The sequence below is a fragment of the Hyperolius riggenbachi genome, chromosome 3, assembly GCF_040937935.1.
Source record: "Hyperolius riggenbachi isolate aHypRig1 chromosome 3, aHypRig1.pri, whole genome shotgun sequence".
Taxonomy (NCBI): domain Eukaryota; kingdom Metazoa; phylum Chordata; class Amphibia; order Anura; family Hyperoliidae; genus Hyperolius; species Hyperolius riggenbachi.
The window spans coordinates 170,618,407-170,631,763 of record NC_090648.1 but is presented as its reverse complement, the minus strand read 5'-3'; the positions used below and the strand labels follow the sequence as shown (position 1 = coordinate 170,631,763).

General features: G+C 42.3%; 1 protein-coding gene across 3 annotated transcripts in view; it reads right to left on the bottom strand.

Moving 5' to 3' along the window:
* Window positions 1–2,072: 2,072 nt before the first annotated feature.
* The window catches only part of TTLL13 (tubulin tyrosine ligase like 13), a 43,099-nt gene continuing 31,814 nt past the window's right edge, over window positions 2,073–13,357 (bottom strand). For 2 of the 3 annotated variants that reach the window (XM_068275252.1, XM_068275250.1), the window contains 5 exons: window positions 12,552–12,726; window positions 9,715–9,927; window positions 6,107–6,452; window positions 4,381–4,621; window positions 2,073–2,191 (listed from right to left, as the gene is read on the bottom strand). In XM_068275252.1, coding sequence (XP_068131353.1) covers window positions 2,179–2,191; window positions 4,381–4,621; window positions 6,107–6,452; window positions 9,715–9,927; window positions 12,552–12,726 — 988 coding nt within the window. In that variant the 3' untranslated portion in view covers window positions 2,073–2,178. The remainder of the gene's footprint in view (window positions 2,192–4,380; window positions 4,622–6,106; window positions 6,453–9,714; window positions 9,928–12,551; window positions 12,727–13,357) is intronic. The other variant, XM_068275251.1, reaches the window with a different exon arrangement.

Below are 13,357 nucleotides of genomic sequence, written 5' to 3'. Positions count from 1 at the left end.
TTGCATTGCACTTGGTGATGTAAGGCATGGATGAGGCTGCTCAGCTATGGAAACCCATTCCATGACTCTCACGACACACTGTCCTTGAGCTAATCTTTAAACCATACAAAATGTTTTGGTCTGTAGCTATGACTGCAAAAAGTTGATGACTTGCACAAATGTGAGCCTCGGTATGCTCTGACCCCCACTCTGTGATTATATTGCTTTGGTTCTGAATTGCTTCCACCCTGTTATAATTCTACTAACAGTTAACTGTGGAATAATTAGTAGCAAGGACATTTCACAAGTAGACTTATTGCACAGGTGATAACATCACATTGCCACACTGTGCGACCCATTCTTTCACAAATGTTTCTAGAAGTACTCCGGATGCCAAGGCACTTGATTGTATATACCTGGGGTCATTGAAAGGATTAGAACATCTGAACTCAATGATCTAGTGGGCATCTCAATACTTTTGGCAATATGTTGTATTTTTATGAATATCTCTTCCAACAGGATAGTATTATATTATTATACTGTAATAAACGAATTTGGGAATACAGTAATTATGTTATTTCAGTGACGGATAAATTGTTTGGATGATTATTCCAAGAATGTTAGTGTATGGCAATGTCTATTTATAGGACAACTGTAATGAGAGGGATATGGATGCTACCATATTTATTTCCTTTTAAACAATACCAGTTGCCTGGCTATCTTGCTGATCCTGTGCCTCTAAAACTTTCAGCCATAGACCCTGAACAAGCATGCAGCAGATCAGGTGTTTCTGACATTGTCAGAGCTGACAATATTAGCTGAATGCTTGTTTCTGGAAACTGGTATTACTTGCCGACCACGTCACGCCGATGGGCGTGGCGGCAGCCCCAGGACCGCCTAACGCTGTTCGACGTAAGGTCCTGTGGGCCTGCTTTGCAGGACATCACGCGCACATCTCCATTTGGTAGGCGGAGCTCCGCCCCACCTCCAATCTCCCAGCGGCGCTAGAAGACTGTTAGACTAGACTTAGATCGCAGCGATGTACGGGGTAATTAGATAGCGGGTTCGCCGTCTAGCAGTCTCCTAGTGTGACACGGCTGTCCCCTCCAGAGGCTCAAGAATGATCGGCTGTCATAGGCTGAAGCCTATGACAGCCGATCATGGGAATTGGCTGGCGGGGGGAGGGAGGAATACAAAAATATATAAAAAATAGGGAAATTTAATAAAAAATAATCCGATAAATATTTACAATAAATAAACAATCTTTGGGGCGATCAGACCCCACCAACAGAAAGCTCTGTTGGTGGGGAGAAAAGGGAGGGGGGGGGGTGTAAATCACTTGTGTGCGCAGTTGTGCGGCCCAGCAGCGATGTCTTAAAGCTGCAGTTGCCTATTTCTTGAAAAATGACCTGGTCTTTAGAGGGGTTTAACACTGCGGTCCTCAAGTGGTTAAAAGGAAATAAATATGGCAGCCTCCATTACCCTCTTGTTACAGTTGTTCTTTATAGAAAGGAAGACTTACAGAAAGGAAGAAAGGAAGGAGCTAACTAATCTTTCACGCATCATAATTCATTTCTATGACCAGATGACTGTTCTTCAAACGGAATATTTACATGATAATGTATTTTAGTAATTGTAACTGTGCTAATGTTCTGAGACTGGTCATAAAAATATTACCAATATATGCTGCTTAGTGAAAACAGGAACCCCCTTCTTCTTTGAAACTGACTTATTTGGCCCAGAGTATTTTGTGATCAGTTTGCATTGAGAGAAGGCAGTGGCTGTCAGTGCAGCATCTGGTTTTAGGTAGGGTATCCATGGGGACATTCCCCCTGACATGAAGGCTGACTTATCTAGAGAGATACAAAGGTTGAGCAGTTATCTAATTATTCTAACCAGTCAGAATCTTTATTTTAATTAGCAGATGAAACCGGATTGGTAGCTCCAGGAACTGCTTAATTTTTCCACCCATTTTCTTTGTACCGGTGTTGATAATTCAGCCTCACTGTGTTTAGACCATTCCATGTCAGATAAAAGAGGTTTTGCCATATACAATACTTCCGTTGTAAGAGAAAACAGATTTTCAGTCTCTATATACTTTATGTTTTTATTTTATTGTCTGGAGTTCCTGTCCCATTGTGATCCTCCAGAAAGGAAGGACCAGACTTCTTGGGGTGTTTTCTTATTATTGGCACATAATCAAGTCCATCGCCTAGAACAAAACAAAATGTATTGTATGAGTAAATCTGTTTAATGTTAAACCGGATCTGTAGTGAAATAAAAAAAGAAAAAAAAAATTAGATAAGTACGGATGGAGAAAGGCTCTGGATCTCAGAGATCTTTCCCTGTCCCCTTGTGGTGTCCGCATTCCAATGCTGTCCCCAGTTTAAATCTGCCACCTCTGGGAACCTTTGGAAGGCTTCGGAAGCACTCGTGTCCCTAGGTGCTTCTGAGGATGGGCGGCTCCGTACCGCGCATGTGGGTGCGCACTCACGCATGCTCAGTATGGAGCGGCTCATCTCCAGAAGCACCCCGAATGCGTATTTGACCAGTATTTGGTTGAATACGTGCAATAGGGGTGACAGCGCTCAAATGCCGGGACCATGAGAGGAACAGGAAGGCTCTATAGGATCCAGAACCTCCCCTCTCCCTAGGTATCTAAAAATGTTTTGCTTCAGTTGTACTTTTAAGTCATTTCAGATATGTAACATGTTCTAAATGCATATAGGTGTTATATAGGATTTATGTGCATACGATAAAATGGTTAAGACATTTCTAATATGTAAATATTTGCAATGCAAAACAGTTTAACATACTACCCTATTTAATTAAGGCTGAATTTCCACTAATTACCTATTCTGATTTCATAGCCCCTATGAAAATCTTCATAGATTTTTTTTTCTTATGCTTTAGAAGTCCGAGTCATGTAACAGCACATTAGAGAGCTGCCATATTCCCTCCTGTACTCTCCTGAAGCCTGGCTGTCCATTTCATGTACACACACTCACTCACTCACTCACATTATCTGATAGAAGGGGGTTGAAAACAATGGGGAGAGAGGCAAGCAGCAGCACTTGCCACACCACCTTCCAAGGCATAATCCTCTCACAGCTACCACAAACATATAAGAAGGCTGCAGGTAATGCAGTGGACAAAGAAAGGCACCTTGGGGAAAGCTAGTACAATTGTAAAGGTCCTGCAGGATGCACTTGGAAAGGAGGGGGAAGCAGGTCGTTTCGGCACACAGCGCCAAGCACCAAAGCTGGGCGCCACTACAATACTAATGCTATAGTGCATGACCCGCACAAGGCTAATGGTCAGAAGGGAGATCGGCGGAACCCCAAATTACTTCTACCTCCAAGTTGCCATGAATCGGAGTGGCAATAGTATTTAACGCCTAGGGGAATTTGAGCGGCCACCTCATCACGTTATAATACATACACAATCAGAAACCCTGGAACATTAGACCTAGTTACACATGGCCAGTTGACAGTGGTGGATGCACCAATTATTTGTGGGTAACTAGAGGTGTCCACAAATGACAGTGGGAGACAAAACGTGTTATCCATAAACCATCCAATACACACATACAGTAACTGAGTGATGGTGAATACCTCGCTCAAGAGCAGCTGAATTGTGCAGTTTAACCTACCATGTGGACTAAGTGTTACACTAGCACTGACTACATGAGATAGCTAATTTTGGTGCAGAGCTGCACTGATGATTTGGCCGTAATGTGAATTACGGCTGTAGCGGTGCTCAGTGACAAATTTGGGCACTGGCGATTGCCGGAGTTCTAATTAGAAAAAAAAAACGAGGTAATAACCAGTCCAGTGCCTGAATTACTTGTCTCTCCAACCAACACCCCCCCCCCCCCCCCCCGAGATGCTACAACTCAGGGGGAAATAGCATAAACTCCACCCCAGACTTCCAGCAGGCGCAGGGTGAGCAGTCTTTCTGCTTCAACCTGCACCAACATTTGGTACCGGTGAAATTAAATGTATGCCTATCTACATGCCCTCGTATTGCCAAAGATGCACGTTTAACTACAATTATTCTCTGTCATGATTTTCTGATTGTCTTTCCTATATACAGTATATATATATATCTCAACAGTAAAGGGTAAACTACACTCAACTGAACTAGATCATTGAAGAAAGGAAAAGTTGTACCCTGACACTAGCCACAGCCTTCACTGAAAGTCTAAGCAGGCAATACATTTCAAAAGCATATGCAATAAGCACAGCAAAGTAAGAATAGAATTGAAGATTTTCATTAGCAACAGGATTTTTAAGTTATGTCTTCAACTCAAAGAGATACATGCATTCTGCTTATTATTAAGTTGATATATTTGATTAAATAAGTACTGTTAGCATGACATTTCATTTTTTTTTTTATTACCAGTTTATATTTAAGTTGAAGGTTCCCATTGGGTACCGCCTTGACTGATCAGGACGCTGTGCGATTGGAGCAGAAGTAGATGTAATTGCTAACTGCTGATCAGCTGATGACGTGCCCCCGACAGCAGGAAGGGTGCATCCAGTGGATGGTGCACTGCAGCCTTTTACATGAGGAGGTAAGTTATTTACTGAGCCGGTAAAGATTCCATTAAAGTGGGTTGGCTTCTTACTGGGTAAAGTTTCTGAAACATTAAAAAAAAAAAAAAAAAATTATTATTATATTAAAATAATAATAAAAAATAATAATAATAATAATACTTTAGCATGTGTAGGATAGCAGCCATATAAATGTTTGAACATTTGTTACAACTACAATAATGTGAGAGTTGCCTCAATTCTTATAGTTAACAGGTTTAAAATGGAAAATTAAAAAAATGAAAATCGATAATATTTTGAGAGAATGCTGATCGATTATTTTACAAACTTGCACCACTCAGTATAGATCATATTGTAACAAAAATCTGATCAAAAAGCACTTTAAAGGCTGGCCGCTAGCTATGTTTTACTCAATGCAGTACAAAGCTATGCAGCTGTCAATCATGTGCCACTCTCCACTGATATATATATATACACATGGAATACATTTGATCAATAAAAGAGAGGCCTTTCCTGCTCAATGTTCAGTTGATTGTTTTTTGGTCAGATTGAGAATGGTCCAAGTTTAAAAAAAAATAAAAAAATACTACTTCAAGTCGATCGTTTTATTGCATCAAAATCAAATTTGTTAAAAACATCACACAGTGGGCTCGATTTACTATGCTGTGATAACTGCTATCAAAGCAGTTAGCATGCGAGCTGCCGCGCGCAAAGGTTTGCGCGCAAACAGTGTTACTTTGCGTGATAAGCGAAAGGTTTACGTGCAATCACGTGCACTATTCACGTGAAAAGTGCACGTGATCGCACGCAAACCTTCCTCAGCACACGAAGTAACGATGTTTGCGCGCGGCAGCTTGCGTGATAACTGCTGTGATAGCAGTTATCACAGCATAGTGAATGGAGCCCAGTATGCCTACCTTAAGGCATCTTTGACACAGGAGGCTAAAGGCAGCAAATTCACTGCCTGTCAGCTGTTTCTGAGCACCGGCTGGGTGCTTGATAGTGCTTGGAACACACCACACGTGGTAGAGATTCAACCACAGTAACAAGTCACAAAGGAGTGTGGCCACAGCCATGCTTAGCTGCGATATGTCACTTTTTATGCTGCCAGGTAACAACATCGTACGTCAAACACTGACATGTGTGGGGTTATAAACGTTGCATCAAATTGCAGCTGAAAGGTGCTCGTGGCCAGCAGATAGGAGGCTGAACTGCCCAACAAGTTCAGTCGTCCATCTAAAAAAGGTCTTATAATTACATAATCCGGATGCTTACTTCTTATCAACAAGCAGCGATATCAAGTTTCCATGACAACCAAGACTGCGATCAGTGGCATCTGTTTTAAGTAATAGCTGCAACTGATTTTCATGCGAGGGGTTAAAAGGGTGGAGCAACACAATTAGGATATTACATTCAAATTAGACTGTTAATCTAGACAAGGACAATTGATCTGGAGAAGTCAGACAATAACTATGAGCTTCCCCACTGGCTATTCTCGCTATAGCATTTAAAAAAAAAAAAAAAATTGTAAAATTATCTCTCACTTGGTTGGTTGTTCTTTGTCTACTTACTCTGTTCTATCTTAGCTTTGGCACTAGTGAGCCTGATCTGACCTCCACTTTTCAATGGTTTGATAAAAGAGTTGGGCTCAGTGACTGTTGCCATTGTCCGTAGAGTCTGTACACCATTCCAGGGTAGTGGTTTTTGATGTGCATATCTTCTGGATGCATAATGTGTTGGAGGGGGTGTTCCTGTAGCAAGGAAACTGGAAAAGCGTGTTGGGTATCCAGAATGGATATGGTTAGATGTGGCACTTGACTGATTGTCTATAACTGTTCCTCCTAGACAAGACGCTGGCAAAAAACACATGTTTCCTTCTGTATCCTGGTACATTAGTATCCCCTGGTTAAACTGGGTCTGCAAGAAAAACATATACAACCTTTATAGAAGCTGCTGCTGAATTGTACATTGATGATGACTCATAAAAGGTGATGCTACTAAACTGTTACATCATTAAAACACCTGTGAACTTATTTTTGTGTTATGATAAATTTAATGAGAAAATTAAAGGCATAAAATACAGAACATGAAAATGGATGCCATTTTACAAAAGTGGAGAGAAGATGGTTTGATAGTAGTTGCCAGCCACATTCTAGATGTTAATTCTCAAATGGAGTAAAAAATAATAAAAGAAAAAAACTTATAGAATACAATATAGCTGATCTGGCAAATCATGAAGCTTCAAATCTGACGAAGTGAAGCTTATATAAGATGGTAACCTCTCTGTGTACAGTGTGTGGCAGTATCAAATCCCTCTCTGATCTTATTCAGTTAAAGTAGCCGAGGCAAACCTCAGGTTAAAAAAAGACGTACTTGCCTAAGAAGAGGGAAGTCTCTGGATCCCATAGAGGCTTTCCACGCCATCCTCCGGTCCCTCGTTGCTGAAAATGGACTCCCTATTTATTTTTATTCAATTTCACTTTTTTTTAGTTAAATTTTGTTATTCCCCTCTCTCCCTCCCCCCACCAGCCAATCAGGGCGATCCTCTCTCATAGGCAACAGATCGGAGCCTCTCTAGGGAACAGCCGAGTGACAAGGCTGTCCCCAGTAAAGTGCTGCAGTAGATCGCAGCGCTGTGCAATGTAAATAGAAGGCAAATAGACTAATGCCGGGAATACACGATGCGTTTTTGCGTTCGTTTTTGCCGTCGTTTTCGCTTTCGATAGATTCTACTCTCGATTCACTGCTCGATTCTCCTCACAGTTCCTTATCTTTTCTTATCAATTTACATTCACTTGAATGAGGAGAATCCAAACGAAAGTAGAATCGACCAGATCCGACGGGTTGGAATTTATCTATCGAACCCATCTATCTAAAGTAAAAACTTAACGTGTATTCCCAGCATAACAGTCTGCTAGCGGCGATCACCTCTGGTAGACTGATGACGGAGCAGAGCTCCATCACTCAAGCGGGGATGTGCGTGCATCGGCGCGCGCGATCCTCTGTAAAACCCCACCCCAGGACTTGACGCCTTTCAGCATTAGGTGGACGGGAAGGGGTTAACTAAGCAATCATTATGATGTGTTTTTTTCTTATTACATAATTGGGAACAAAACTTTTCCTATGGGAAATCACCCAAAAAGGTTAAGAATCTATGAATAAAATATGCATTATAGTATCCGAGAAAGTGTAATGAATCAACCCCATAGACACCATACCTTCTTACATTATAAGTACCCTGCAAAAAGTATTATATTGGGAGCAAATATATTTTATTAACATTCTTACCTAAATGCAAGAATGTGTGACTCTCATACTATGTACTTGCTTTAACGTGAGATTACACTTTTGCTAGGTGAAAAAGCAATCCCTTCAGTTCAACTCTATACATTGCAAGCACTAATAGCAAACAGCATTTCATTTTTTTGTACACAAAAATCAAAGCATGTCCATGCAGATCCTAATGGTGCCAATACACTTGCCCAATTTTCCAGCAGATTCAAACAATATGTTTGAATCTGCCACAGATTGAGGCCACAAGGTAGCCACCCAATTGTAATATCAATTGATTTCTGTCCAAAATTGAAACTATTGATTGCACAGTCTGTAAAGATCTCGCTGAAAAGGGCTTGGTTGGGTGCTCCGCATTAGTGACGTTTGAGCACATTATATGGGGAGACCTGAGGGACAGGCAGACAGTGGAGGCTCTACAGATTTTCAATATAGTTTATGCTGATATAATCGGTGTACAGTGTGTGGCAGTAATAGATCCCTCTCTGATCATATTTGATCTGAGAGGGATCTATCTGATGGTCAATTATAGTGGCCATCTATAAGAGTATGGCCATCTTAAAGTAAAGCTGAGAGACCACAGGGTATACAAATTTTACACATACCTGGGGCTTCCTCCAGCCCCCTCGCTACTGCACTCCACCTCCTGGATTGGCCGGTAGATGCCACGTTAGATTCGCCAGTCGAGGAAGTACTGCGCATGCATGGCCCGGCCGTGTGCACGCCCCGACATGCTCCTGTCAGCTGGGAGCATTCTGCATCTGCACAGTACTACTGCGCAAGCGCAGAACACTCCCAGCTGCAGGAGCGCAACGGGGGAGCACGTGTGGGTGGACTGCGCTGATTGGCGAATCTAGCATGGCATCTACAGGTACAAGCCAGGAGGCGGAGGATGGTGGCAAGGCAGTGATTGGTGTGGAGGTGGCTGGAGGATGCCCCAGGTATGTATAAAACTTGTATACCCTGTCGTCTCAGGTACACTTTAAGAGACACTAACACATGCCAATGTCAAAGTCTAATTTCAACTAGAGTAGTCAAGGTGATCAAAATATGTAACACTGGCTACTACTCTGTGCAGCTCATTTATTGTGCAGAAACCTTGCAAATTTTGTATAGTTCATACTCAAAAAAAAATATGTACAGATGCCATGCTTGTATAGTGCAAGTTCAGCTTACAATTAATTTGGTAAATTCATAACTAGTTGTAAACTGAACTAGAAAGATCATTTTAAATAAGAGTGGCATTGTTAGGCCAAAAGGTTTGGAGTTAGTGCCCCAAACCTCTGCCATTGTGCCCCAATTGTCTGCCTCCTCCTCCTCCACAGTGCTAGGCATACCCCTGAGACAGACAGTGTGCAGCAGGCTGGGAGGTCAACATAACTAATCCATGGTCCCTCTCCACTAGGCTGCATTAGTGCAGAGCTTATGTCTTCTTCCTTACCCACATGGTGCATGCTGCCTGCACTTAGAAGCTTGTCCCGACCTGATGATGCAGCAATGTATGGATAATTTCAGCAGCCACATCATCAGGTTGGGACAAGCCTCTAGTACATGCAGTGTGCATCATGCAGCTAAGGAAGAAGGCGGAAGCTCTGCACTTGAGGAGCCGAGTGGTGCGGGACCATGGATCAGGTATGCCCTCTCTCTGGCCAACTGCACACAGTTGCTCGCTGTTTGTCTCTGGGCTCTGAATGTTTTGAAGTGTAAGCTGTCTGCCTAATGAAGGGAAGGGTTTGATTGTCTCAGATCCTAGTGACGCCCCTGTTTAATATAAACAAAAAGTTGAGCAGAATTGATTTTTATAGTCATTTCTAACAAAACGGGAATTTAACAGAGTACTTTCAAAAGTGTTCAATGCATTTTTACTTCCCAGGTAGTTATTACATACTTGATTTTTGGTTTGAGCATGTAGGAGGCTGTAGTCTTGTGGTTGGAGGTCAGGGGTTTTGGGTTCCATAGTACTGAACAGTCTGTACACCTGATCCACTATACCAAGGGCTCTGATGAGCTTTTCTCTCTGTTGAAGACCTTGCAGTCTTTCCAGCTCCTCTCGTTCATCAATGTCCACTGGCTTCATGGAATCCATTTTCACTTCCTGGCCATAGACAGAGTAAAGCATGGTTATAACAGAACCATATGTTAGGCGGGTTGCAAATGACCTATTTTGCTATGTTTATGGTAACCACTGGATTCTTGCTCTGAACTAATTTTTTTTTTTCAGTATTGGCACACCAGAATAATACTCGGACCAATGCTGCAGTCTTTTATAAAATCTTCTGTACAATATAATTCTACAAAATATGATTTCTGATGAGGAATAAGCTCAAACAGGCTACTTTTTGTTGTTCACCTGCAATTAAATCAAAGATTGTACACATACAAAGATCAATTAGCACCTCAGCTACTTTCCGTATACAAAGAGATCATTAAGGCAGCCCCCCCCCCCACACTTCCCATCAATGACAGAGGCTCTGATTACAATTATCTATAAAAAAAAAAAAAAAGGCAGGGCTCCTACTCTCTGCTTCTCTTATTGACCTATCTCTTTGCTAAATGTGGACAGTAAAATACTGGCCATGATACTGGCCTTCAGGCTAAAGAGAATCATTACTTCTGTCATTCACAGCGATCAGTCAGTATTTATTGCCAGAAAGGGATGACTAATATCTCTACTTCACATGTCAACTCCAGTTCCAGGGTTATTGCTTCTTTAAACGCTGAAAAAGCTTTTCACACGTCTGAGTGGACTTATTTATGGGAGGTACTTGAAAAGTTCAACATTGGAAATTCGTTACTATATTAAGGCATTGTACTTCACCCCAAGAGCTAAGGTTAGGATCAGGACTCTAATTGCACCCTTCCTTTCTCTGGGGGTGATGAACGAGTCAGGGCTATCCTCCCACCGCTCTTCGTGCTGGCAATGGAGTCTCTGGCGGTGATTATCAGCTCTAGCCCAGATATAGATGGACTACATATTTCTGATCTGGACTAAAGAGTACCCATATATGCTGATGATCTATTGTTGTATTTAGCATATCCCTGTGCCTCTTTCACCAATGCCCTTGAACTAATATCTAAATTTGGTGCATATTTCAGCCTATTGATTACGTGGACTAAATAGCTTTTAATGAAACTTGGCTCTCAAAATGACTCAACCACATGAGACACACCATTACAAATAGTGGAATGTCAGAGACTAATAAACCCTAAATATTGCACCTTTAGTGGGATGGGTCAAGGACAAGCTTCCTGCCTGGAGCACACTGCCTCTGCATTCTGCCTAAGTTCCTTTATGTTTTCAGGCATACCCCGTTAGGTTGCCTGGCCGCCTGTTCTCCAATCTCGATAATTACTTTATTTATATGGGGTCCTCTACCCTGCGTATTGCTCTCTCTAACTTTCAATTGCCTGTTGATCAATACGGTGTCGCAATCCCTAAACTTAAGTTTTACCACTGTCCTATCCACAGTTCATAGGGGGTTTGAATACCAATATAACCCTGCCTCTGTGCTGTAGGCTACCATTGTGGGTTCACCCCTAGCTTCAAGATAGACACTGGTGATGTGGCACACCAAATACGTTTTTTCACATATTCTAGGCTTGTCTCGAGATCCAGATGTTTTGGGGCAAGGTGCACATCCTACTTACCAAACTTTTTAGTTTCTCCATACCATCTACCCCAAAAGCTATGTTGCTCAATCTCTTTGAGGACATATCTATTACAGACATAAGCTATTCCTTGCTAGATTACCGGTACTTTCTTTTTATGCCAGGAGGCAGATAGCCTTAAAATGGAAAAATGTCTTGGCACCAACTATCACAGAGTACTTGGCATCCATTCATGCAGATCTACCCGTTTATAAAGTATATATGAGAACCAGGGCAGTTTCTAGACTAAAAATTGCACCCAGGGCGAGGGTGTAAAAATTGCGCCCCCTTCTCCCCCACCCCTGTGGAATCGCAAACCCTTACTCTTTAGGGACAGTCACAGGTCACAAGTAGATCTGCCTACTTACTAGTGACCAGCTGCTCATCCAGGAGGAAGCAGGGACCAGAGAACACACAGGCTAAGAGAGCCCGGAAAAGCCGACTCCTCCATGGGCACCGCACACTGACAGCCTGCAGTACTGCTAGAGGACAGGTGTCATCACGCCGTGGTGATGAGATGAGGACTTGAAGTCTGACGCAGGCAGCCCAGGAGGTCTCAAGAAAGGTGATTACGCCGGTAATCTTGTTTCTTCTTCCATTTGGCTGCACCGCGCGTCACCAGCTCCCTATCGATTATGTCCTTGTGCCTGCGCCCCCCTTCTACTTGCCGGTCTGCTCCCAGAGCATTCGACTACTGCAGCTATATTCTATTGTATGAACATTGTATTACTGAACAACTGAGTCAGATTGGGGTGGTAGGAGGAGGGACCAATACACTGGAGTAGATTGATGGGGAATTGTTGTATGTTGTTTTGTTATTGTATAAAATCAAGAAAAACAATTATCACAAAAATAAGCTTGATGGGGTGGTTATAAGGCTTAATCGGATGGCAGAATCAGGGAGGATTTGAAGGAAAGTATATCTGTTTACCCATAACGTGAAACCAGAATTACTAGTGTATTTCATTACACACCAGGATCATCTGTCTGGAGCTTACATTAACCTGTTCAGATACAGCCACTTTCTAACGGACCAGTTTCTGTACACAGTGTTCCAGTATCAAATGTACAATGTACCTTCCTCTCTGCAGTTCTGCATCCACTGGACACAGCACGAGTTGATGGCCTTCTTGTCACCTTGTATTTCACAGGCTTTTCCCCCGCTGATTCTCCCTGTAAGGTTTCCTTTTTCTTCTTTCCTGAAGGCATGTCTTTCTGTTCTTGTTTAAGTCGAAGCTCTTCTAGCTGCTGCCTGTAAGGAAATTATTTTGCACAACTAGGACCATTGGGGTAAGTAACATCATACGTCACAAATACATTTCATACACACTTTCTCTGATACAAGTAGAAGCTACATTACCTTTCTGTTCTGTAGCCATTGCAGGGGAGCTTATCTCATTGCTGTGATGTCAGAGGAACCCCATTCTTCTATTATTGGACAGCTCAGCAGCCTATCAGGCCTGGTACAGTGTGCAATTTAGCTAAGTTGCACACTACTGCGCATGCACTGGCCTGGCAGCGCACCATCTTGATCATGCTGCTATGGCCGGGAGAAATCTGTGCATGCACAGCTATGAGTTTTAACATAGTGCGCAGGTGCAGAGCCACGTCAGCGCTATCAAGAAGGTGCGCCTTCAAACATTAGATTGAGGAAAAGGACAGGGAGGACAGTAAAGAACCTACAAGCCAATGGGGCTGGAAGAGACTCCAGGTAAGTAAAACAACACTATGTGCATCTTGTGTGTCCTTTAAATGTAAAATCCACATATAAAATGTAAAATTCTCCTAGAGTAAAAAGCATGGGAGATTGTCAGTATTTCCATTATTATGAGTGAAAGTGTCAGGTGAATAAAGTCTCAAATCATTCAGCTGACCAAATTACG